This window comes from Schistocerca nitens, chromosome 9 (assembly GCF_023898315.1).
Source record: "Schistocerca nitens isolate TAMUIC-IGC-003100 chromosome 9, iqSchNite1.1, whole genome shotgun sequence".
Classification (NCBI taxonomy): Eukaryota; Metazoa; Arthropoda; class Insecta; order Orthoptera; family Acrididae; genus Schistocerca; species Schistocerca nitens.
In genome coordinates, this window is record NC_064622.1 from 355,554,206 (window position 1) to 355,579,065 (window position 24,860).

The following is a 24,860-nucleotide window of genomic DNA, read 5'->3' on the forward strand; positions in this document are numbered from 1 at the left end:
GTGTCCTAGACCTCCTAGTAACTAACAGGCCGAACCTATTGAATCTTATTAATGTCAATGAGGAAATCGGCGATCAGTTATTATAGGTATTACAATGAATGTTTGAAAAACACTAGGAAATTTTTTTTTGGTAGCATTAGTGACACGATACAAACTGCAGAGTATCTAAGTAGTCATCATAAAATATTCAGCTCTGAGAATAAAGTTGTGGATGACAAGTAGATGAAACTCTGAATCATTGTAAAACATGCCTTAGCCAAGTATGTGCCAACAAGGTTGTGAGAGATGGCTTAGGCCCACTTTGGTTCAATAGTCAGGTTAGAAAGTTTCTGCAAAAGCAAAGTGAGGTTCATCTCTGATTTAAGTGAAGTCAAAACCTAGTGGACAAGCAAGAACTGACTGAAGCCAAAATGAGCATAAGGGGTGTAATGCAAGAAGTATTTAATGAATTTACAAGTAAAATTTTGCCAAACTAATTGACTAAAAGTCCTAAAAGGTGTTGTTCTTATGCAAAATTGGTAAGCAGATCAAAATTGTCTATCTAGTTTCTGGGTGACCATACTGCGACCAAAACAGAAGATGACAGGAGAAGGCCACAGTAGTGAATTTAGTCTTCAGAAATCGTTTCACCACAGAATATCATTTCCCCTTTTCAATCATCACACAAATATCAAAAACAGTTGTTGAGATAAGCAATCACAGAAAAGAAAAGCAACTGCTCAGCAGTGAAAAGCCAACTGGACTGGATGAGACTCCTGTGAGGTTCTCCAGAGATAGTGTGAAAGGACTCACAAACCTTCTAACAGGTTACTGGAGTGACAGAGTGTACCTACTGACTGGAAAAAAGTGCAAGCCATTCCCGTTTTCAAGAAGAATCATCAGACAGTTCTGCATAATTATAATCCTCCATCACTGATACCATTGTCATAGAATTATGTGACATGTTTTACACTCATTCATTATGATGTTCTTGGAGAACAAAAATCTCTACAAAAATCAATATAGCTTCCTCAAATAGAGGTCTTGTGAAACTCTGCTTTCTCTGTTTGTTCATGAGACCCAAAGTGCCTTAGACTAGTTGATGTCATTTTCCTTGACTTAATGGAATACATTCACTACAATTCCACACTGTCATTTAATGAATAAAACATGAGCTCACTGAGTAGCAAGCCAAATTGTATTCAAGACTTCCTTGTAGATATAACTCACCACGTCATTCTTAGTGGAACTAACCAAAACATGCAAAAATAATCTTGTGACTACCCCAATGGAGTATTGAAGATCTATAACTATTTACAATTTATATTAATGGTCTGGTGAATGGCATTGGAGGCTCCATGAGACTAGACTATTCATAGATGATGCTATTGTCTATAAGAAGATTGCAACACCAGAAGATAGTAGCAAAATGCCTGAAGACCTGCAGAGGGTCAACAATTGGTGCAGGGATGGGCTGTTGACCCTGAATGTAAATAAATTTACGTAAGTAGGCAAAGAGATTAATTACTGCTTGGTTACAGTATTAATCGCAAATCACTGGAAAAACAAATGATTGTAAAATACCTAGGAGTTACTACTGAAATGACCTGCTGTGAAATGGCCACATAAAACAATTAATAGGAAAAGCAGATGCCAGACTGAAATTCATTGGGAGTAGCTTAAGGAAATATATTTCATCCATGAAAGAAAGGGCTTGAAAAACTCTCATTTGACTGCCTCATGATTATTGTTCATCAGTCTGGGGCCCTTACCATGTGGGATTAATAGATTAAATAGAGATGATGTGATGAAGAGTGGTGTGTTGCATTATGGGATCATTTAGTCTGCACAAGAACATTATAGAGATGTTCAACAAACTCCAAAATTCTAAGAAATTACATCTCATATAATAGTCAGAACTATATTTTTCACATTCTCACTCGGTATTGAAATATGGGATAGTATTTTGGGGCAACTTCAGAGCAAGCCCAAAATATTTCAGAGCACAGAAAAAGGTAATTAGGTTAATGTTAAAAGTAAATGGAAGAGTAACATGCAGTCTGTATGCACATATTAGATTATGTAATTATTATAAAAGGAAAACTGAACAGTAGTGATCCTCGCATTCTTGTAATGAATACAAATAATTTACATGTTCAGTGGACAAATACAGCACTATTCTAAAGAGGTTTACCCCAGACTAGCAAAAACTGTATGATGCACTACTGAGACACACAAAAGTAATAATGGACCAGAATGAACTCAAATCATCAGTAAAATATTATCTGACTGAGCCCTAGTCCTGATCCATGAAGGAGTGTCAAAAAAAAAAAAAAAAAAAAAAAAACCTTTGATGCTTGTTATATGTACTCATGCTTGTTACATATGTACTCAATAATACAAATTAGATATTATTATTTCCAGCTGAAAAATTATTGTGTTTTAGTATAAGAAATGTATGCAGCACTGAAAGTATTGGTTCATTGTCTACTGTACACAGTTAAACTGTAGAAAAATTAAGTAAATAAGTAGTCTTGGTATCCATCCTGTTTTGTGTGTTTTTTGCAACCTAAGCTTCTTAGAACCTCATGTTCTTATAAATCAAGTGCAATGACATGCAGAACTTGGATATAAATGTGGCTCTTGATAGTCACTTATCCTCACAAAACTGTTCTACCTTTGACAGGAGTCAACAACTTGTCACCTGGGAAGACAGCTCCAACAAAGTATATTCCAGGTGAATCACATGATGATGCCCATAGGCAACAGAAAGGGAGGTTTGCTGACACTGTTGGTACTGGGCATGATCCTTTTGGAATGCCAGAAGCCCTTCCAGCCAAGACTTCCATTTATTCTTCATTGGGTCCTCACGGAGAGACTGTTTTTTCTGAAGGTGTTCCTACTGATGCACTGCCGAAGTCAGCTCTAGCAATGCAGCAGCACAGACATGATGCGGAACTTGGAGAGTTGTCAAGTCACATGGCAGAAATGAAAACTGATGATACTCCAGCTGTGCAGCAGCCACAGTTTAATTGCAAGGAGTGCAAAGGTGCAATTCAGGCTGGTGACGTAGCTGTGTTCGCTGACCGAGCAGGACAAGATGTAGCATGGCACCCGTCCTGCTTTGTCTGCGCTACTTGCAAGGTAAGAGCTGATTTTCTGATTTTCTTGTTCTTGCAGAAATGTAATTTATTCGTTTTCAGCAACTTTTTTGTTTTTATGCAACACACCATCCAATTGTCCTTTACTTGAAGTAATACAGCTTGAAGGTGATCAGTGACAGCAGTATATAAGCACAGTTGGACCATGCGGCCAGTATTTAGTGTGAGGTACAAGGCATGCATTATAAGTAGTGGCTGATTGGCTGAAAAATTTAACTGGCTGCTAGGGTCAGCTTGCATGTGTGCAGTAGACTGCACTGATCATCTGTTAGGAATACCTTTTTGTGTGACAGTAAATTAAAATGACTGTAAAAATAAACAGTAGTACCACAAATGAATTACAGTCACTGCAGAAGGTCATGGAATAGTTATGGAGCCTGGAGTCTTAAACAGCAGTCTAGTGGTATCACTCAAAATTTACTGAAGTCAAAATTCTGATGGTTGCCTTTTGGTATCAAACTAACAGTGACAATATGTAAAGATGAGATTAGAGTTATTTTGATTTTCAACAGTGGATGCTTACCTTGTCCACACATTTTAGTACTTAAGGTGGGAACCTTTTGTACATGCCCCAACGTCCTTGCAGCCGTGAGCTTGCACCCACTGTAGACTACCTCTCCTTGCATCTCAGGAAACGATTCACTCTTCAACTTTATGAAAGTGAAATATTGAAAACTTCAGTTCTGAGTTGCAAGGAACTTCAAGTGGAACAATTTTAGATGTGCATTTGAAGTCATTGTAAAAGAGGACCAATCACATGTTTACACAAATAAATATCAACAGTGCTTTGATAAAAAAGGCTTTAAAAAACCAAATCTTGATAGTTTTCTGTTTTAAATCATCACATTCATTTGATTAAGATTAATTTTTAAAATTTTGTCACCATCATTTTTAGCATTCAGAAACTACTGTCTGTTTCAGGAGCTTCTGGTGGACCTCATTTACTTCTTCAATAAGGGACAAGTTTACTGTGGCCGTCATTATGCAGAGCTCCTGAAGATTCCTCGATGCTTTGCCTGTGATGAAGTAAGCTTGATCAGCAGTTCTAGTTAAACACCAGTAGACAACTACCACAATATATTATGTTGTCTCATTACTCTGCCTGCCTGCCTGCTTATGTTAACCAGTGTATCTCCCCTCCAGCATATTGCTGTGATTTACATAATACTGAGACAAAAGTTTGCTGGAGAAATATGCACAGTAAACTTGGGGGAACTGGAAGCTGAATTGCTTATACAGTGGTATTCTGAGATTATTTTTTTTGTAACCCTAAGCAATATAAACTAAGTTATAAAGCTGTAAATTATTGCAAAATGTTAGCTTACATTGTAAACTGCTCTACATATACATTTATACTTTATATCCTCCTTGGCGTAGATAGAAAAAGTTCTGCATCACTTGGCACACTGTGGTGCACTAAGCCATGAAATGAACAGTAGTTCTAGACGATCAGTAATGTAAGTAAGTTCATGTATTGAATGATTAGTTAGAAACACAGATCAAAAGACAACAACATTGTCTCCACAAGTGTTCAAGATCAGTTCAGAGTGAATACTGAAAGAGAGAGAACTCCAAAACAAGCAATAGTCAACACACTGTATCAGATGATGTGGTCTGAAGGCCACAAACGGCAGTACACAATTGAGTGCCTGTATTTCATCTCAAAACTGTGCTCATTGTACTCTCAGCTTGCATAGTCTGAGGAGCAGTGAAGAACTATGCCTACTTGTCATCCACAGTATGTGACATGCTGTGGCATGGATGGGAATACAAATCATTGTTGCGTACAATATGTACTCTGCAAGCCATCGTATGGTGTATGGTAGAAGGTACCGCATGTGCTACCATCATTTTTCTCCATTTCTGTTCCATTTGTGAATAGTGCATAGAAACGAAGACTATCTTTAGGCTCTATGTAAGTTCAAACTTCTCTGATTTTACTGTATTGTCATTTATTTAGATATATGTGGGAGGAACTGTGATTCTTCTTGTTATGTCACTGGTGCCATTGGAGTACCTCAATGATGCTCCACAAGCCCACTATGACACATACAACTTTTTTTCTGACTTCTCCATAAATCTTCCCCCTCTAAATCTTCCATAATAAGGATCCCAGACTGATGAGTTCTACGCAAGAATCAATCCAGTAATAGTATCATAAGCTACATGATTTCCCCTGATAGATTACAAAAGTAATGATCTAGCATTTGCCGTAATTCTGTTGTGTAACCTACTCACTTCTTCTCATGATTAAGAGACCATATCACGTTGCTAAATGGTTTATTAGATCAAAAGTATTTGGACCCCTACAGATGTGATGATGATGATGATGATGATGATGGCCCATACTCCGAGGAGCGTAGGGGACGATGCGGGAGACGCACACCGCCGACTAGGCAAGGTCCTAATGGAGGTGGTTTGCCATTGCCTGTCTCCAATCATAATGAGGATGAATGATGATGATGATGAAGATGACACAACACCCAGTCATCTCGAGGCAAGGAAAATCCCTGACCCCGCCAGGAATCTAAGCCGGGACCCCGTGCGTGGGAAGCGAGAATGCTACCGCAAGACCATGAGCTGCAGACTGACCCCTATTTCTGAAGATTAATCTGAGGGTGTGTCCAACCCTTCACCTCTGTGACAGCTTGAACTCTGTTGGGGAAACTTTCAGTGAGGTGTCTGATTGTCTGTTGTGGAATGGCATCCCATACCTCCACAAGAGCCAAAACCAGAGAAGATAGTAATGTTAGATGCTGGAGTCTGGAATGAAATTGGCTTTGTAACTCGTTCCAAAGTTGTTCTGTTGGGTTCAGGTTGTGACCATGGGCAGGCTAGTCCATTTCTATAATGTTATTGTCCACAAACCATTGCCTCAGAGATGCTACTTTCTGACGGGGCACATTGTCATACTGGTACAGTCAGTCATCATCAGCAGACTATTCCTATACTGTACACAGTACACTATGCTGTACAATTTGGTCGTGCCCGTCTGCATTTTGTGTTTTTTAAGCACAATACTGTAAGAGGACCACATACTAACCATGAAGGTAAACCCATACTGTAACAGCACCTTCCCTAAACATCACTGTTCACATGATGACAGGTAAAGTTTTCCAGGCATTCGCAAATCCAAACCTTTACATTGGATTGTCACAGGGTCTAGCACGATTCATCACTCCCAAGTGACTGGTTTCCAGTCGCCCACTACCCAGTGGCATCACTCTTTTTACACCACCTCAATAATCACTTAGCACTGAGTGTAGAAATGTGTGGCTTATGAAGAGCTGCTCGACCATTGCATCCCATTAATTTTAAGTTCATGTGCAGAGTCACTAACTGTACTGCCAGTAGCACTTTGTATCTCATGAGTGATTCATTGTGTTGATTTTGTGTGATATTTTACTACCACTTTCCACAATATTCGATGGTCCATGTCTGTCAGTAAATGAGATCTGTCTAGTCTTGGTTCAACTGTGGTTGTTCCTTCACATTTGTGCTTCACAAACATATCACCAACAGTCGACTTGGGTAGTTGTAGAAGAGTTGAAATGTGTCTGGTGGGTTTGTTGCTCAGGTGACATCCAATGACTAATCAACGTTTGAAGTCACAGAACTCTCCTGGCCAATTCAAGCTGCTGTTGCTTCTCTGCTGACAATGTAATACTCCCCATCTCCTCTTATTTTGGTTGGTTTATGTTATTCCTTATTCACATTTTATAGTAGGAAAACAGTAATTGGTCATACCATTTTGTTGTTGGTTACCTCGTTTGTGGGTGAATTACATTAGGATTCTTCCAATGAATTGCAGACTCATGTCTACTTTTGCTGCATCTGGTTTTGTGTGATCATCCCACCTTAAGCTGCTCTGGTAGAATTCTCTTTAGAAATTTGCAGTTTTGGCTGTTCCCATCGATTGACTGCCGATGGTACAATGATACAATAATGGGTCTTTATCGTTTTACACATCATAGATTAAATTTGTTTGTGCTGCACCAAATGTTGATCCTCTGCAGGTTTTCTTGCATTTGTGTATGATTATATGGCATTGTGAACAACATTTATTCAATGAAGATGTCACTCCTCAAATGATAGGAAAAAACTAGCACCTGATGTGATCAAAAAGAGAGAAATGCCCTCAAATCCTACTTGCAAGATGGATGTGGAATTATATATATGTACCAGAAGTAGTAAACTATCCAGTTAATGACATCAACATCTACATCTACGTCATACTCCGCAAGCCACCTAATGGTGTGTGGCGGAGGGCACTTTCGGTACCACTCTCTGATCCCTCCAACACCGTTACAGTCGCGAATAGTTTGTGGGAAGAATGATAGTTGGTAAGCCTCTGTATTGTCTCTAATTTCTTGAATTTTCTCCTCGTGGTCAATACGCGAGATGTATGTGCGGGGCAGTAGTATGTTGTCCGACTCCTGAAAAGTGCTGTCCCCAAATTTCAGTAGTAAATATCTCCGTGATGCACAGCGACTATCTTATAACGTCTGCCAGTGGAGTTTGTTTAACATCTCTGTAACGCTCTCTCACCAGTTAAACAATCCCGTGACGAAACACACCATTCTTCATTGGATCTTCTCTATCTCCTCTATCAGTCCTACCTGATAGGAATCCCAAATAGGTGAAAATTACTTAAGAATCAGGTGACCAGGTGCCTTATAAGCCACTTCTTTCATGTATGAGTTACGTTTCCTTAAAATTCTTATGATGAATCTGAGTCTGGTATGTGCTTTTCCCACTATCTGTTTTATATGGTCATTCCACTTAAGGTCGTTCTGGATAGTTACGCCAGATATTTTACAGCAGATGCTGTCTCCAGCTGTTTGTCATCAATAGTGTAGCTGTACAGTAGCAGATTTCTTTTCCTATGTATGCACAATATGTTGCATTTGTTTACGTTCAGGGTCAACTGCCAGAGCCTGGACCATTCGCCAATTCTCCGCAGGTCGTTCTGCAAATTCTCACTATCTTCTGGCATTACTACTTTGGTGTAGACAGCTGAATCATCTGTGAATAGCCTTAAAGAGCATCCGATGATTTGTACTGTTTCATTTATATATAATGTAAATAGCAACAGTCCTATCACACTTCCCTGTGGTACTCCGGGTATTACCTTTACATCTGTTGATTTAGTTCCGTTATGAGTGACGTGTTGAGTTCTATCTGCAAGAAAGTCTTGAACCAATCGCAGGTCTGCTCTGATACTCCATAAGCTCACATTTTTTTTTCATTAGACAGCAATGCGGGATGGTGTCAAATGCCTTACTGAAATCAAGGAATACGGCATCAACCTGAGTGCTGTTGTCCACTGCGCTGTGGATCTCGTGGAGGAACAGAGCGAGCTGCGTTTCCGTTTCGCAGGATCTCTGTTTGCAGAATCCATGTTGATTTTTATAGAGGAGTTGCTCATTTTCCAAAAATGTCATAATTCTTGAGCATAAAACATGTTCCATAATTCTAAAACAGATTGACGTCAATGATATAGGTCTGTAATTGTGTGGAGATGTCTTACAGCCATTCTTAAAAATGGAAATGACCTGCACTTCTAGTTGTTAGGTACCTTTCATTGCTCAAATGATTTATGATAAATTACTGTTAGAAGGGGAGCAAATTCTTTTGCATAATCTTTATAGAATCTTACTGGCATCTCATCTGGTCCAGAAGTCTTTCCACTATTAAGCAATTGTAGCTGCTTTTCAATTCTATGATTGGTTATCTACCATTTCAGTGTTCGTACGACGATTGAAAGGAGGGACAGTGTTATGATCTTCCATGGTGAAAGAACTTCGGAAGACCGAATTCAGTATTTCGGCTTTCTGTCTGTTATCTTCCATTTTGGTGCCAATGTGGTTGCTGAGGGAATGAATAGATGATTTTGACCCACTTACTGATTTTACATACAACCAAAATCTCTTAGAGTTTTCACTCAGGTCGTTTGACAACGTTTTACTTTCGAAATCATTGAATGCTTCTCACATTGCTCACCTTACACTCATTTTCGCTTTATTCAGCTTTTGTTTGTCAGCTAGGTTTTTACTTCCCTTGAATCTGAGATGAAGTGATCTTTGTTTATTTAGTGCTTTTCTAACACAACTATTAAACCATGGTGGATCTTTCCCATCCCATAAAACCTTACTCAGAACGTACTTGTCTAGGACATATTGAATGATGGCTTTGAATTTTTTCCATTTGTTTTCCACATATTCGTCCTCATCACTGAATATTTGATGCTGACTGCTGAGATAATTTGAACTTTGTACCCTGTCACCGTTGTCGAGGAAATACATCTTCCTACCTTTCTTAACATTCCTTGTAGAACCCATCGTCATAGATGCTGTCACAGCCTTAAAATCACTGATACCTTCCTCTACGTTAACTGATTCGATAAATTCGGCTCTGTTTGTTGCCAAGAGGTCTCAGATGGTACCCTCACGAGTTGGTTCTCTATCTATCTGCTCAAGATAATTTTTGGACAAGACATCCAGAACAATGCCACATGATTCCCTGTCTCTGGCGCCAGTTTTGATGGCATAACACTCTCAATTTATACCTGGCAAGTTCAAGTCATCCCCTATTACAACAGCATGATCAGGAAAATTTCTGATGATATTCTGCAAGTTCTGTCTGAAACACTCTAAAACTACAGATCTGAGCCAGGTGGTCTATAAAAGCATCTGATCACCATTTTTGACCTTCCTTTGATACTCAGTTTCATCCAGATTAATTCACATTCGGAATCCATGATAACCTCACTAGATTTTATTGAATTTTTTACTGCAAAAACATGCCGACATCATTGATGACTAACTTATCCTTACAATAAACATTTCGATCTGAATTTAGGATTTTGTTGTCATTGACGTCTGGTTTCAACCAGCTTTCTGTTCCCAATGCTATCTGTGCATTAGAATCTTCAGTAAGCAGTAATAATTCTGGGACCTTTCCTTGGATGCAGTTTATTAATTAGATGACTTAGAATCAAGTGTATACAAATCTACAATGAAGAGATCAACCCCACTGTATGTATTAAGTAAGAGACTTATAAGAAAATGCTAGTTAACAACATCCAGAATAATTAAGTTTAGTAAAGCTATCCTCATACTGTGTTGTCAGTTAGCCTGATAAAAACTGGTAATATAGCTAATGAAACAACACATAAGTACTGTACGTCGTAAGTGTATAAGAAATCTCCAATGAAGCGACAATGTGACACACCACTAGTTTAAAATGTGTACAAATCAATGAATGTAAACTGAGCGATCTCGCATTGGTTAACTTTTATTCTCCCAGTATTTGAGTAAAGTGACATATACATACTCTTGTACACACAAAGACTGCATATTCAAATTTACAAAAAATGTAAACAACTAGTATTTCTGCTTGGACATCATAACCATTGGTAAACAATTTATACATCTTACCCACTTCTTCATGGTAAAATACTGTACCCAGTCTCGGTTAAGTACCATTTTCACTACGGAAATGTTTGAAGTTTGCTCTTTTGAACCACCTTTCGTTATGTGCAAATTAAAACAGCAAAGATCTGTTTTCATTGCTAGTCAGTGATACTGAGAATGGTCAAGGTCAGAGATAGGTACGTAACTGAAATTTGTAAAATTATATTTTTATTTTTTTAAATTGTTAATTTATTTCCTACATAGGTCTCTTGTTCTTTATACACTAAAGATTTCTAATATCTGACTGAGTTTTGTTCCAATAAAGCTAATACCTGCTTTGTATCTAAATATGAGAGATAATTTATCTTTTTGTCTTATTTTTACTTGCTCTTTAACTTCGAGCTTTGACTTTGGAAAATATTACGTTATGAATTCCTTTTAGTACTATATTTTGATTTTTATCCTTCTCTTAAGGACAATAAGGGTGTACTAATACAAAAAATAACCAGGGTATGACAACGTCAGAATTTATTCTTTGTGTTACATTTCAGCAATGATTGCTTTTATTTCTCGATATATCAGCTATACTTTACTGACATTGAGCTCCATTGTTACATGACCTAATTAACTTCTCCCTGAAAAAAAAAATAATGGTGTCACCTTAACAATTTAACATTCGTGCAAACAGAAGTGGTTGGATATCCCATTCAGCATCCCATCAACTGGCAAGTGGCACTGAATGCTGTCTATTTAATGGTTCCTTCATACTACAGAGAAAATTAAAATTCGATAAAACAATCTTTTCAACTTCAGGGCAAACAAGACTTACTAACAACTCCAGGTTTTTGGTAATAATAATAATAATAATAATAATAATAATATAGTGTCAACAACAACAAGAATCTGTAATATACGTAATGCAAATCAACACATCCTTTCTACACCATGAAAACAGAAATCACTCTCCATCGAAATGCTTCTGTGCAGGACCATTACTACAAGCTGGAACTAGTTGGAACTAATGCCGATCCAAATATCACGCTTTACACATCCACAAAATTGCATTTGATTTGTTATCAGCTAGTGATTGGGTTATGATCATTTAAGGTTTTATCAACCAAATGCACCTTTTTCCCTTTGTTGGGACCTCTATCCCTTTTTCTCCCAACAATGCCCATAATTCTCCATGTTCTTCGAAGTTTCATTCCAATTTATTGTACAAGATTTCTAATCAATTTAAAATATTTAACTTTTAATTAAAGTCTCCTCACCTTGCTTTGTACATGTGAATAGTAAGCCTACCTCCTTCAGTAAATACTGCACAGGAGTTAAGAGCACACCTGCAACAATGGAAAATAATTCTGTGCTCGACAAAACCTCTTTTTCTTGCTTTACTGCTATAAAGTGGCCCACATTAATGCAATTGACAATGAGTGAGTCTAGCCCACCAGAACCAGTAGCCTGCTGTTCACGAATGTGAGTTTGTTACTGGGGAGACCTTATCTGTTCACATGGAGGCAGAGTCTGATTACACAGGGACAGCAGTAACCGCACCTGCATAGTTGCAGGAATTGAGACAGGGCTCTGGTAGAAGCTACTAGAAATCGCAGAGACAGATGAATGAGAATATTCTGGTAATTGTTGCAGTATTACAAAAGAGTGTGGACAGCAAGTGAGCAAGTGGGTGCAAGAGTGATGTATGACAGGCACATTGAGTTAGCAAGTGAGCGGTGTTAGCTTCTTCTTCTCTCTTTTTTTTACATTACTACTAGATTTTGCCATGCCAAAGGTGTCCAGAGCCCAATTTATTGTTCCGGGTCAGGAATTCAAACAAGATTTCATAGACACTGGTGGAACTGTTGTGCGATGTACTATTTGCGATCCAGGAATTTTATTAGATGAAAAACACCAGCGAGATTGCATCAAACACCACATTTCCAGCTCTAGGTGTCAAGTGAATAAGGCTCTTCAAGCAAACAAATCAGCAACCTCTATTACAAAATTCATTTCAACAGAGTGCCTCAAAAAGCCAAAATTTTCAGGAATTAAACATTGATTTGTGTGCAGTTCTTACACAAACAGGAATTCCACTCAGTAAAGTGAACTACCCAGCCTTCAATGGATTTCTTGAAAAATATACAAAGCTGTCAATGCCTTATGATAATACTTTAAGAAAAAACTACATGGACTCTGCTTACCAAGAAACCATATAAAGAAACAAAGAAAGTGTCTGAATATGATGTGGGAAGCATTGTGGATGAAACCATATACTCATAGAATGTTTTGAATATTTTTGGTTTTTTCCTTAGCAGGGGAGTAAGTTAAGCCCATCTTGTTAAAAAAAAATGTATGAGCTGCAGAAAGCCAATGCCAGTACAGTAATGCAATCAATTGTGGACTTCTGCCAGAAACTCTGGCCTAATGGTATCGAGTTCGGAAAACTACTGCTTGTGATTATGGGTCATCTGTTAACCAATTGAAACCTTTATTTCCTAAATTGAAGCATGTGACATGCTTGGTTCGTGCCCTTCATAGGGGTTGTGAATCCATAAGGAAGAATACAACATCGCAAATCAGTTCATCTCTTCCCTGAAAAAGATTCTACGGAAAGCTCCAAATCGTGTTGTTTCCTATGGGGATACCACTGGCCTGCCGCTTTCAGATTTCCTGATCATTGCTTGTTGGAGATCTTGGATAGAGTGTGCTGGTATGTTGTGTGAGAATTTTGACATATTTAGTGTGTTCATGTTTTCTTTGACTCCAGCCAACCCAGGTGCTATGTCCAAGGCACAGCAACTTCTGTTACCAGAGAAAATACATAATTTGCAGAGAGAACTATACCGTGTCCATAGTTACAAGTACCTGACTGCAACTATTATACAATTAGAAGAACAAGGTCTGGAAAAGATAAATCAATGGGATATTTTTACTTCTGTGGGGAGCAGTTAGATGGCTATGCCAAAGACAAACTTGAATGTAGTCTTCAGAAGAATCTAGACATTGAGGAATTCGCCACATCTGTAGAGTTGTCATTCCAAGTGAATACAAGGTTTGCCCCACTGATTTCTGTGGATGTGGGAAGAAGCTTTAACATCTACAAAGACATTCTATCTCCTAATAGAAACAGACTTACATTTAAAAATGTAGAGATGCTTAATGTCTTGAAGTACAACAGCTTAGTGTTTTTTGCTACTTTTGATGAGTGGCAATTTGATGTACTTGTTTGTAATTCAATAGTAGAATAGAAGAAAGAGAAATCACTGAATTAGTAGAATAAGCCAGCACTTTTTGTTCCCCTTTTTACTTTATTTGTGCATCTTTTCCTTTTCTTTTTTCATCTGAAATTTGCACTGAAAATCAACCCTGCTCATGACAAAAGACAAACGAATTTTGGCACATTACATCCTCAACCCAATGGCTTGTTCCATTACTGTGGTGCTTTACTGTTGGAGGTGGTATACTCTTGGTTTCCCCCAACCTTCGAACTTACTCTGTCATAGAGGGATGTACAGTTTCAAGTGGTCTCCAAACCAAGGCACAACTTGACACTTTTTACATTAAGAAACAGTTGCCAGAAGTGAGAGAAGTGATAAGTAACAGAAACGATCTTAAGACTGACTGGAGCTGAAACCCTGGACCTTTACATTTCTAATCTGGGACTTACCGCAGAGTCATCAAGCCACACCAGAAAAGCAAGAAGTGGCTCAAAGCACTTTATGTCAAACTCAACAAGAATCAAAGGACAGGCTTGTAAGTAAAACAGAAATAAAACAAATGACATACGGCCTGGTCCCATTAATGTGGCCAAGTTTCAAAAAGCCTGAATAACCACCTTTTGTAGTGCGGATGTGCAGGAACACAGTCAGTGAGGTTCTGGGAGGTACTGACAGAGATGTGAAGCCATGCTGACTCATTGTTGTGGCCAGCTAAGCTAGGTTTCTCAGTTGAGTATCCATGGTGCAAACAGTATGACTGAGGTTGACCCATGGATTCTCAATCGGGTTTAAATCTGGGGGTTGAGTGGTCAACAGAGTACGGCAAACTCCTCCTGGTCCTCTTTGAACCACTCAAACACATACTGCTAGCTTTGTTACATGTTGCTTTGTCCTGATGGTAGATGCCATTGTGCCAAGGAAAAACAAACTGCATGTAGAGATGGACATGATCTTCATGGGTAGACGCATAGTTGTGCAAAAGCCTATACACATCATCATTTGCTGAATGATCATTGAGAAGACACTGTTGATAGCCCCTAGATTCACCTGGGTTGTCAGATGCTCAGCAGTTGCACGTCTATTTGCGTATACACATCTCCACAGCCTTTGTTCACTCGTGTCGTCTATGGTCTGTGGTGCACTACAGTTGCCTTGGTGCCAGTTTTGGATAGCACTATTTTGGCATGCACGGTATTCTGGAACCATGGTGGCATGCATACAGTCCACACACTTAACCATTTCGGAAATTGCCCAAAAACCAATGACCATGTCCTTTTTGATGTCAAATAATCTCATTACTACAACAGCTATGCTCTAGTCTGGTTCCCCTGACAAGCTTTATATACATTCCACCGCAAGTGCTGCTATCTACATCTGCGAGTGTTTGTTGCACATTGACGTCAGCCATACACGGTATTCACTGCAGTGTCCTCGTCTACACTGTTGTATCCTCGTTGCAACTGTAGAGTTTTATGCCATAGGGATCAAGGAAGAGGATGTGTTTTTGGTGGCCGTTATCCTCTTTCTACAACACAACTGCACACGTGTAGTAACAGGGTTCTTTGTTTACATAAACAGGAAGCTACTTAACTTTAACAGTCCATATGTTGTGGTACAAACTCTTCACTAATAGTCCATATTAGCCTCACTCCTGGTGAAGTACAAGTCCCGCTATGCGATGAATGACAGATGCCAAAATGGAGTGGGAGTTTGTGCATCAATGACAGAGCTAGTGACTGAGAGACTGCATTAGTGCCTGAGACAGAGACTGAGCTAGTGACACACTGAGACTGAGTGAGCTAGCAACTGAGGCTGAGCCATCCAGTACATGGGGGCGATCTAAATATTTGTGGTCAAGAGGGCATTGACGACGTGTTACTTTTGAGTCTGTCTTTGGCATTTCTCCTGATAGGCGTGCTTGATCCAGCACCTACTATCGATCTTGCTACATCTGATGACAGCTCATGCCAGTACATTCTCCCCCCCCCCCCCCCCCACGCCCCCTGAAATGCGACACTGTCATCGTGTAGGAAGATGTAGGAAGAATGCGAACAACAGAGAGAGAGAGAGAGGGGGGGGGGGGAGGGGGGTAGGACGCTGGATGTAGAGATGAGCCTGGAGCCATGACTGGAGGATGACATACTTCTGACTATACCCTGCCATCTTGCTTGCAAGGCAATGGGAACATCCTCCGGAAAACTGCTGCCAGCTCACATGTCCAGGCCTGAGGACACGTCCTAGAGCGATGACTGCGACGGCGATGGCAGGTTCAGGTCCATGGGGTTGGCGAGTGGGGACGGTGGGGGCGAGGGCCCATCATCCATCCGCTCCTCCTGGGGTGCCCTGGTGGCACCAGCAGGCGGCTGTGAGGGCCATACGGTTCTATAAGGGGAAGAAAAGCAGCAGGATCACGGGGCAAATCACACACACAAATTTGGTTCTGGTGACGGTGCTGCAAACCATCACGACCTGCAATCAAGTGCATAAAAGAGCCAATGCATTCCTCGATCATGCCTCTTTCCAGAGCCCAAGCTTGCCATAAACCCTGAAAAGGAAAAGATTGCACAGCGCAAAGTGATACTTGCAGACCATAGGTGGTGCCAGATGCTGCGGTGGGTGTAGCAAGTATAGCAGCAGCCATGCAGAAGTTCTGCCGGTGATGGTCCATCTCGTGGGTGGGGGCAATAGGAGGCTAGAAAGAGTTGCAGCACATGTTCCCGTGTGTGGGTGGTGCGAAGCTTGGCCATCTGTTGTTTAAAACTGCATACAAAGTGTTCTGCTTCTCCAATGGACTGGGTCTGAAACGGAGCACTGGTTAGATGACGAATGTCATTTTGTTCACAAAACTGTTCAAAATCACATGAAGTGAACTGTGGTTCATTGTCGGACACAAGTACTTCTGGCAAACCTTTTATGCAAAATCTGGAGGACAATGCTTGAATGGTGCCACATGATGTAGTAAAGTTCATAGGCACTGCAAATGGAAACTTGTAATAGAATCTGCCACTATGAGCCAACGAGTGTTCCAAAATGATCCAGCAAAGTCAGTGTGTGCTAGTTGCCATGGCGATTGAGTCTTAGGCCAAGCTTCAAATGTCTGTGGCGGAGCAGATTGGTTGCCCGCGCATGTGTGACACTGTGCCGTCATCTGTTCAGTGTGGGCGTCCACGCCCTGCCAATTACAGTGCCGTTGCACAAACTGTTTAGTACAAACAATTCCTTGGTGGAGCAACACTTAGGGAATAAGCACATGCAATTCTCCACTGTCATTTTAAAATAGTCACATTCTGTTGAACTGAAAGGTTGTGCTGATGTGCAAAATATCGGCACACAACTGAGTTCTGTATACTGTTCAATGAAGGAAGCCAAGATTGTGAATGTAATGCAATAAAATCTTCAGATTTGGGTCTGCTTCCATGGCCTGTGCTATTTTTCTGTACTGCATGAGAAAAGATTCCAGCAATCCAGAGTCCTGCACATCGATTTGGCAACAAGATGCATCAGAATCAGAGGCTGGGCCAATCTGAAGCTGAGATAGGGTTTCTGCATTGCCATGCTTTGCCATAGGTCTGTACACAATTTCATACTGATACTGTGAAAACAACAAAGGCCAACATCACAAATTTTGAGGAGTGCACATAGGAACCGGGTGTAATGGATGAAACAAGGACTGCAAAGGCTTGTGATTTATCACTAAATAGAATTTGTGACCATACAAATACTGATGGAATTTCATTACTCCATACACAGTGCTGAGAACTTCTTTTTCAATTTGCGAATAATTGCACTGAGTTTAACAACTTTCAGGCAAAAGCAATAGGTCTGTCTTGTGCACCAATTCTGTGTGAAAGCACAGTGCTGATTCCGTCGGATGAAGCGTCGACTTGTAAAACTACTGGCTTCGCAGGGTCAAAATGCACTAAACATCTGTCACTAAGCAAAGTATTTTTGAGTTTCTCAAATGTGTCTTGACAGTTCTCAGTCCACAAAAAAGGTATATTTTTGTGATGCAAGCAATGCAATGAAGCCGTGATCAGAGCAGCTTTTGGTATGAACCGAATGTAGTATGTTATCTTTCCTAGTACTGACTACAGTTCAGACACATTGCGAGGAACAGGCAGGTCACAGATTGCAAGCAAATGAGACTGGAGGGGATGCACACCATAACCGTTTATCACATGACCTAAGTACTGTAGTTCTGTTTGAAAAATGTCACACTTTTTGAGATGACACTTGAGTCCCACTTCTGACAACACTCAAAAGAGAGTATGCAAATTGGCAATATGTTCCTCTGGTGTACAATGTGAGACAACAATATCATCAAGGTAGTTTGAACAAAATGGCACTTTTGCTGTCAGCTGTTCCAAGTAAAGTTGAAAAGTGGCAGGTGTGGAAGCACTGCCGAAGGGCAAATGCAAATACTTGAACAGTCCTAAGTGCATATTTACAACAAACAATTTCTGTGGTTCTTCATCCAATGAAATATGCAAGTAGGCCTCATGCAAATCTATCTTTAGAAAAGTAATGTCCCGCACCAAACCTGTCCATGAATTCCTCATGGCGTGGTAATGGATAAGTGTCAACTTAATAAACACAAATCTGAATGCTACCAGAAGACTTGCGCAACGAAACGAGAGGACTTGCCCATTGACTAGCTTGAATGGAAGCAATTAAACCATTATCTTGTAATTCTTTCAGTTCACTGGCTACTTTGTCTCTTAAAGCTATTGGAACAGGCCAGGCCTGGAAAAACTTAGGCTGTGCATTGTCTTTCAATGTAACATGTGCTACAAAGTTATTAGTTTTTCCCATTCCTTCTGACAATATTTCAGGAAATTCTTTAAGCAAGACAGTGTTGCTAGCTTGCTAGCAACACTGGCTTTTGTTGCTCAGGCCGCTACTGAAAGTACATTGTCTTTGATGCTAAGGCCAAACAATTCAAAGGCATGTAAACTGAATATGTTCTCACTGTCTCTTGATTTCAAAACAGTAAAATTTATCATCCAAGCACTGGAATTTCCTGTCCATTATAAGCAGTGAAGTGCTTTCTAGACTTAAAAAGACATGGCATGATTAAGCAAAGTTACTGAGGCACCTCTGTCTAACTGAAAGTTCACATGACGGCCAGCAATTCGTAATGAGACAAATAGTTTGTTAGGACGTCGTTGCACAGCACTAGAGCGAGGAGTAGAAACAACCTTAATCTTACTTTTGTCCGAACCTGTTACAGATTTTGAAAACACAGCATTCACTCCATATGCATGAGCCTGTATTTTTTTCTGGGAGCGGGCAAAATTGGCATTTTTGTGCTGTTGCTAACAAACTAGTTGGACATGGCCTTCTTTTCCACACGTGTGACCCCTTGCATTACGTGATGGGCAGTCCTGTTTTTTATGGTTAGCAAAACATCTAGGGCAAGACTTCACAAAATTCACAGGCTTGTTTACATGTCTATGTGGCTGCCCACACGGCTGTGTACACGCTTGTTGTGTCTGTTTGGGGCGGTAACAAGCAAGGGGCGACGACCCAACAAATCGGGGCCTAATCAAACTTATTGGCCGCTATGGCACACAGACCATATTACTCTTGGGGAAGTGGTGGATCAGAGTACTTTAAGATTCATTTCCATATTCTATTATCTGGGACATTGAATGTTATTCGTGTACCACTGTCAGTATGTCTGTTCCAGATTTTTCTGCAAGCAAAAAAACTGATGTCTGGCTGCAGCTACATGGACTTGCTGGTCATAATATTGAGTTAAAGCAGTGATTATTTCATCATAGATGAGTTCATCAGGAGACGCGGTTGGAAATAGTTTTTGTATTAACCAGAACACTGGGGACCCTGCAATAGAAAGGAGGTATTGTAACTTTACAGTACCTTCAACATGATGAACTTGACAATGTGCTTGGAACTGAATCAAGTGTTCGAACTATTCCTCTTCTGTGTCGCTAAATTGCCAGAACACTGGTATGCTGGTCGGCGGTACTTTTTGGACTGTTCGGTTGGTTGTGCGGATGACACAGCTTGTGCAGCCAGTAGTTGTACTGTCATCAGTAAGGCAGCAATTTGTTGGTTCTGAAATTGAAAAGCTTGTGTTAGATCCATCACACTGGCTGTCTGTGGCTGAGGCTCGAGGATGGGGTATCCAAATACTTTGTCAAAAAAGGTAGCAAAGCCTCTGAAAAGTGAAATTTAATTAGTTTTGCGGCTCCCCTCCTGGAATACATGCAAGGACACAACAGCAAATTAGCAATTAGAAACCTCTGCAAGCTAAAACACAAGAGAAGCAAGCAAAATCTTCAGCCAAGTTGATTATCTTCAATCTGCACTGAATCCCATCCTCGTCACCTCTTTAGTGTTCTCGTTGACACTGTTGTATCCTTATTGCCACTGTAGAATCTTGTACCATAGGGATCAAGGGAGAGGATGTTGTCTGGTGGTCGTTATCCTCTTTTTTTACAACACAACTGCACACACATATTGACATGGTTCTTTATTTAACTTTGAGTCCATGTGTTGTGGTACAAGTTACGCTTGTGTCTGTTGAAGTCACCCCATTCAGGATGACCTACTGCTCTCTGTCTCTTAGAAAACTTTCTATCCAACCTCATATGTCATCGGATAGACCGTAAGCGCGCACTTTTTGGAGCAAGTGACAGTGCGGAACTGAGCCGAACGCCTTTCAAAAGTCGAGAAATATGGCATATCAGCCTGGGAGCCGGTATCATGCACAAACAGGGCCAGCTGTGTCTTGCATGAGTGCTGTTTCCTAAAACTGTGCTGGTTTCTGCAGATTAGCTTCTCAGAGTCTAGAAAGGTCATTATGTGCATGCGATTTTCTACTCTTTTTATAGATTGCTCTAACCTGGGCCTTCTTCCAGTCCCGTGGAACTTTCCGCTGTTCCAATGATCTCTGATAGATGATGGACAAGAATGGTGCTATATTTGTACCATAGTTGATATGAAATCTTACGGGGATACCATCTGGGCCAGATGCCATCCTGTCGTCTAAGGATCTTAACTGTTTTACAATTCCAGGTACACTAAACACTATGTCAGTCATCCTTGCGTTTGTTCGACAATTGAAAGGGGGAATGGTGCTGCAGTCCTCTATTGTAAATAAGTTTTTGAAAGCTAGGTTTAGAATTTCGGCCTTCTGTTTATCATCATCCATTGCATTACCCGTACTGTCAGCAAGAGAAGGTATTGAATTATTTGTGGCGTTCATAGATTTTACGTACAACCAAAATTTTTTGGGGTTATTTTTAGAATCTGCAGATAAAATATTGCTTTCAAATTCATTAAAAGAATCTCTGTGACCTTTTGACAGCTGCTTTCATTTTGCATAATTTCTGTTTTTCAGCGGGACAGTGACTATGATTAAAACGACTGTGCAAAATTCTCCGCTTTCTCAGAAACTTCATAATATGTTTGTTGAACCAAGGTGGATGCTTTCCCTCCCCTATATTCTTGCTAGACACATATTACTCTAGCACATGGTGGACAATACCTTTAAATTCCGACCAAAGATACTCAATATTTTTGTGTCCTGCGGTGAATGCTTGGAGCCAACTATGAAGATATTCAATAGTGACACTTTTATTTGCTTTCCCAAACAAGAAAACTCTATGCTGTTTCTTTCTTCTTCTTCTTCTTCTTCTTCTTCTTGGATAGATCACTTAGGACCATGCGTAATCAACATTTGTTGGCCTTCCTTTTTGCCCAGTATTCCTTCATAAACAACGAATGGGCTAGCTTTCATTGCGTAGGCCATGTATGTTGGTTAGTTTTTCTCTCTTCTTCCTCAAAAACCCCGTGTGTTTGTGATTTTTCTGCTTTCATTTCTATCGTGTAGTTTTGGAGACCCTAATTCTCTCAGGTCTTTTCTGTCTGTTTGTACCAGTTCGGTCTTGGAGTTTTATTCTTTAAAAATGTATGGATTTTGTTCATTAACCTGTTTGAGTCCATTCTTTCTAAATGCCCCATGAATTGGATTCTTCTCATGCGCGTTGTCTGTTATTTTGGAGATATTTTAATATATTTCTGCATTGGGCTTTGGATAATGCACACCATCTTTAGTTCTTGGTCCTAGGATTTTCCTCATTATTTTACGTTCTTTCACTTCTAATTCCTCTTTTAGTGTTCTGTGTTGAAGGTTTGTGTCTCAGATGCGTAGAGAGCTTCGGGTTTAATTACTGTTGTGTAGTGTCGTATTTTGCAGTTCCACAAGAGACTCTTTTTGTTGTAAATGTTTTTGGTTAATTGAAACGCCGTCTCCATTTTCTGGACTCTTGATCTGACAGATTTCTTTTCATTACAATTTTCTGCAGTCAATTCACCTAAATATTTAAATTCTTTTACTCGAGAGATGTAGTTATTACCAATTTTGAGATCAGAAGGTGATTATATATATATGGTTATAATAGAGGGAAACACAAGCTTGTGTCTGTATATGTGTGGATGGATATGTGTGTGTGTGTGTGTGTGTGTGTGTGTGTGTGTGTGTGCTCGAGTGTATACCCGTCCTTTTTTCCCCCTAAGGTAAGTCTTTCCGCTCCCGGGATTGGAATGACTCCTTACCCTCTCCCTTAAAACCCACATCCTTTCGTCTTTCCCTCTCCTTCCCTCTTTCCTGATGAGGTAACAGTTTGTTGCGAAAGCTTGAATTTTGTGTGTATGTTTGTGTTTGTTTGTGTGTCTGTCGACCTGCCAGCACTTTCATGTGGTGGTAAGTCACATCATCTTTGTTTTTAGATACATTTTTCCTACGTGGAATGTTTCCCTCTACTATAACTATATATATATATATATATATATATATATATATATATATATATATATATATAAATAAAAAGAAAGATGATGAGACTTACCAAACAAAAGCGCTGGCAGGTCGATAGACACACAAACAAACACAAATATACACACAAAATTCAAGCTTTCGCAACAAACTGTTGCCTCATCAGGAAAGAGGGAAGGAGAGGGAAAGACGAAAGGATGTGGGTTTTAAGGGAGAGGGTAAGGAGTCATCCCAATCCCGGGAGCGGAAAGACTTACCTTAGGGGGAAAAAAGGACAGGTATACACTCGCACACACACACATATCCATCCACACACATATATATATATATATATATATATATATATATATATATATATATATATATATATATATATATAACAGAGGGAAACATTCCACGTGGAAAAAATATATCTAAAAAGAAAGAAAGTGATGAGACTTACCAAACAAAAGCGCTGGCAGGTCGATAGACACACAAACAAACACAAACATACACACAAAATTCTAGCTTTCGCAACAAACGGTTGCTTCGTCAGGAAAGAGGGAAGGAGAGGGAAAGATGAAAGGAAGTGGGTTTTAAGGGAGAGGGTAAGGAGTCATTCCAATCCCGGGAGCGGAAAGACTTACCTTAGGGGGAAAAAAGGACGGGTTACACTCGCGCACACACACACATATCCATCCGCATATACACAGACACAAGCAGACATATTTAAAGACAAAGAGTTTGGACAGAGATGTCAGTCGAGGCGCAAGTGCAGAGGCAAAGATGTTGTTGTATGACAGGTATGAGTGGCAGCAACTTGAAATTAGCGGAGATTGAGGCCTGGTGGGTAACGGGAAGAGAGGATATACTGAAGAGCAAGTTCCCATCTCCGGAGTTCGGATAGGTTGGTGTTGGTGGGAAGTATCCAGATAACCCGGACGGTGTAACACTGTGCCAAGACGTGCTGGCCGTGCACCAAGGCATGTTTAGCCACAGGGTGATCCTCATTACCAACAAACACTGTCTGCCTGTGTCCATTCATGCGAATGGACAGTTTGTTGCTGGTCATTCCCACATAGAATGCATCACAGTGTAGGCAGGTCAGTTGGTAAATCACATGGGTGCTTTCACACTTGGCTCTGCCTTTGATCGTGTACACCTTTCGGGTTACAGGACTGGCGTAGGTGGTGGTGGGAGGGTGCATGGGACAGGTTTTACACCGGGGGCGGTTACAAGGATAGGAGCCAGAGGGTAGGGAAGGTGGTTTGGGGGTTTCATAGGGATGAACTAAGAGGTTACGAAGGTTAGGTGGACGGCGGAAAGACACTCTTGGTGGAGTGGGGAGGATTTCATGAAGGATGGATCTCATTTCAGGGCAGGATTTGAGGAAGTCGTATCCCTGCTGGAGAGCCACATTCAGAGTCTGGTCCAGTCCCGGAAAGTATCCTGTCACAAGTGGGGCACTTTTGTGGTTCTTCTGTGGGCGGTTGTGGGTTTGAGGGGATGAGGAAGTGGCTCTGGTTATTTGCTTCTGTACTAGGTCGGGAGGGTAGTTGCGAGATGCGAAAGCTGTTGTCAGGTTGTTGGTGTAATGGTTCAGGGATTCCGGGCTGGAGCAGATTCGTTTGCCACGAAGAACTAGGCTGTAGGGAAGGGACCGTTTGATGTGGAATGGGTGGCAGCTGTCATAATGCAAGTACTGTTGCTTGTTGGTGGGTTTGATGTGGACGGACGTATGAAGCTGGCCATTGGACAGATGGAGGTCAACGTCAAGGAAAGTGGCGTGGGATTTGGAGTAGGACCAGGTGAATCTGATGGAACCAAAGGAGTTGAGGTTGGAGAGGAAATTCTGGAGTTCTACTTCACTGTGAGTCCAGATCATGAAGATGTCATCAATAAATCTGTACCAAACTTTGGGTTGACAGGCCTGGGTAACCAAGAAGGCTTCCTCTAGGCGACCCATGAATAGGTTGACGTACGAGGGGGCCATCCTGGTACCCATGGCTGTTCCCTTTAATTGTTGGTATGTCTGGCCTTCAAAAGTGAAGAAGTTGTGGGTCAGGATGAAGCTGGCTAAGGTAATGAGGAAAGAGGTTTTAGGTAGGGTGGCAGGTGATCGGCGTGAAAGGAAGTGCTCCATCGCAGCGAGGCCCTGGATGTGTGGAATATTTGTGTATAAGGAAGTGGCATCAGTGGTTACAAGGATGGTTTCCGGGGGTAACAGATTGGGTAAGGATTCCAGGCGTTCGAGAAAGTGTTTGGTGTCTTTGATGAAGGATGGGAGACTGCATGTAATGGGTTCAAG

The 24,860-nt window shown here is 40.6% G+C and overlaps 1 protein-coding gene across 5 annotated transcripts in view; it reads left to right on the forward strand.

Moving 5' to 3' along the window:
• The window catches only part of LOC126202951 (testin), a 104,534-nt gene that overhangs the window by 63,501 nt on the left and 16,173 nt on the right, over nt 1-24,860 (forward strand). For all 5 annotated transcript variants that reach the window (XM_049937061.1, XM_049937065.1, XM_049937064.1 and 2 more), the window contains 2 exons: nt 2,666-3,123; nt 4,062-4,166. In XM_049937061.1, coding sequence (XP_049793018.1) covers nt 2,666-3,123; nt 4,062-4,166 — 563 coding nt within the window. The remainder of the gene's footprint in view (nt 1-2,665; nt 3,124-4,061; nt 4,167-24,860) is intronic.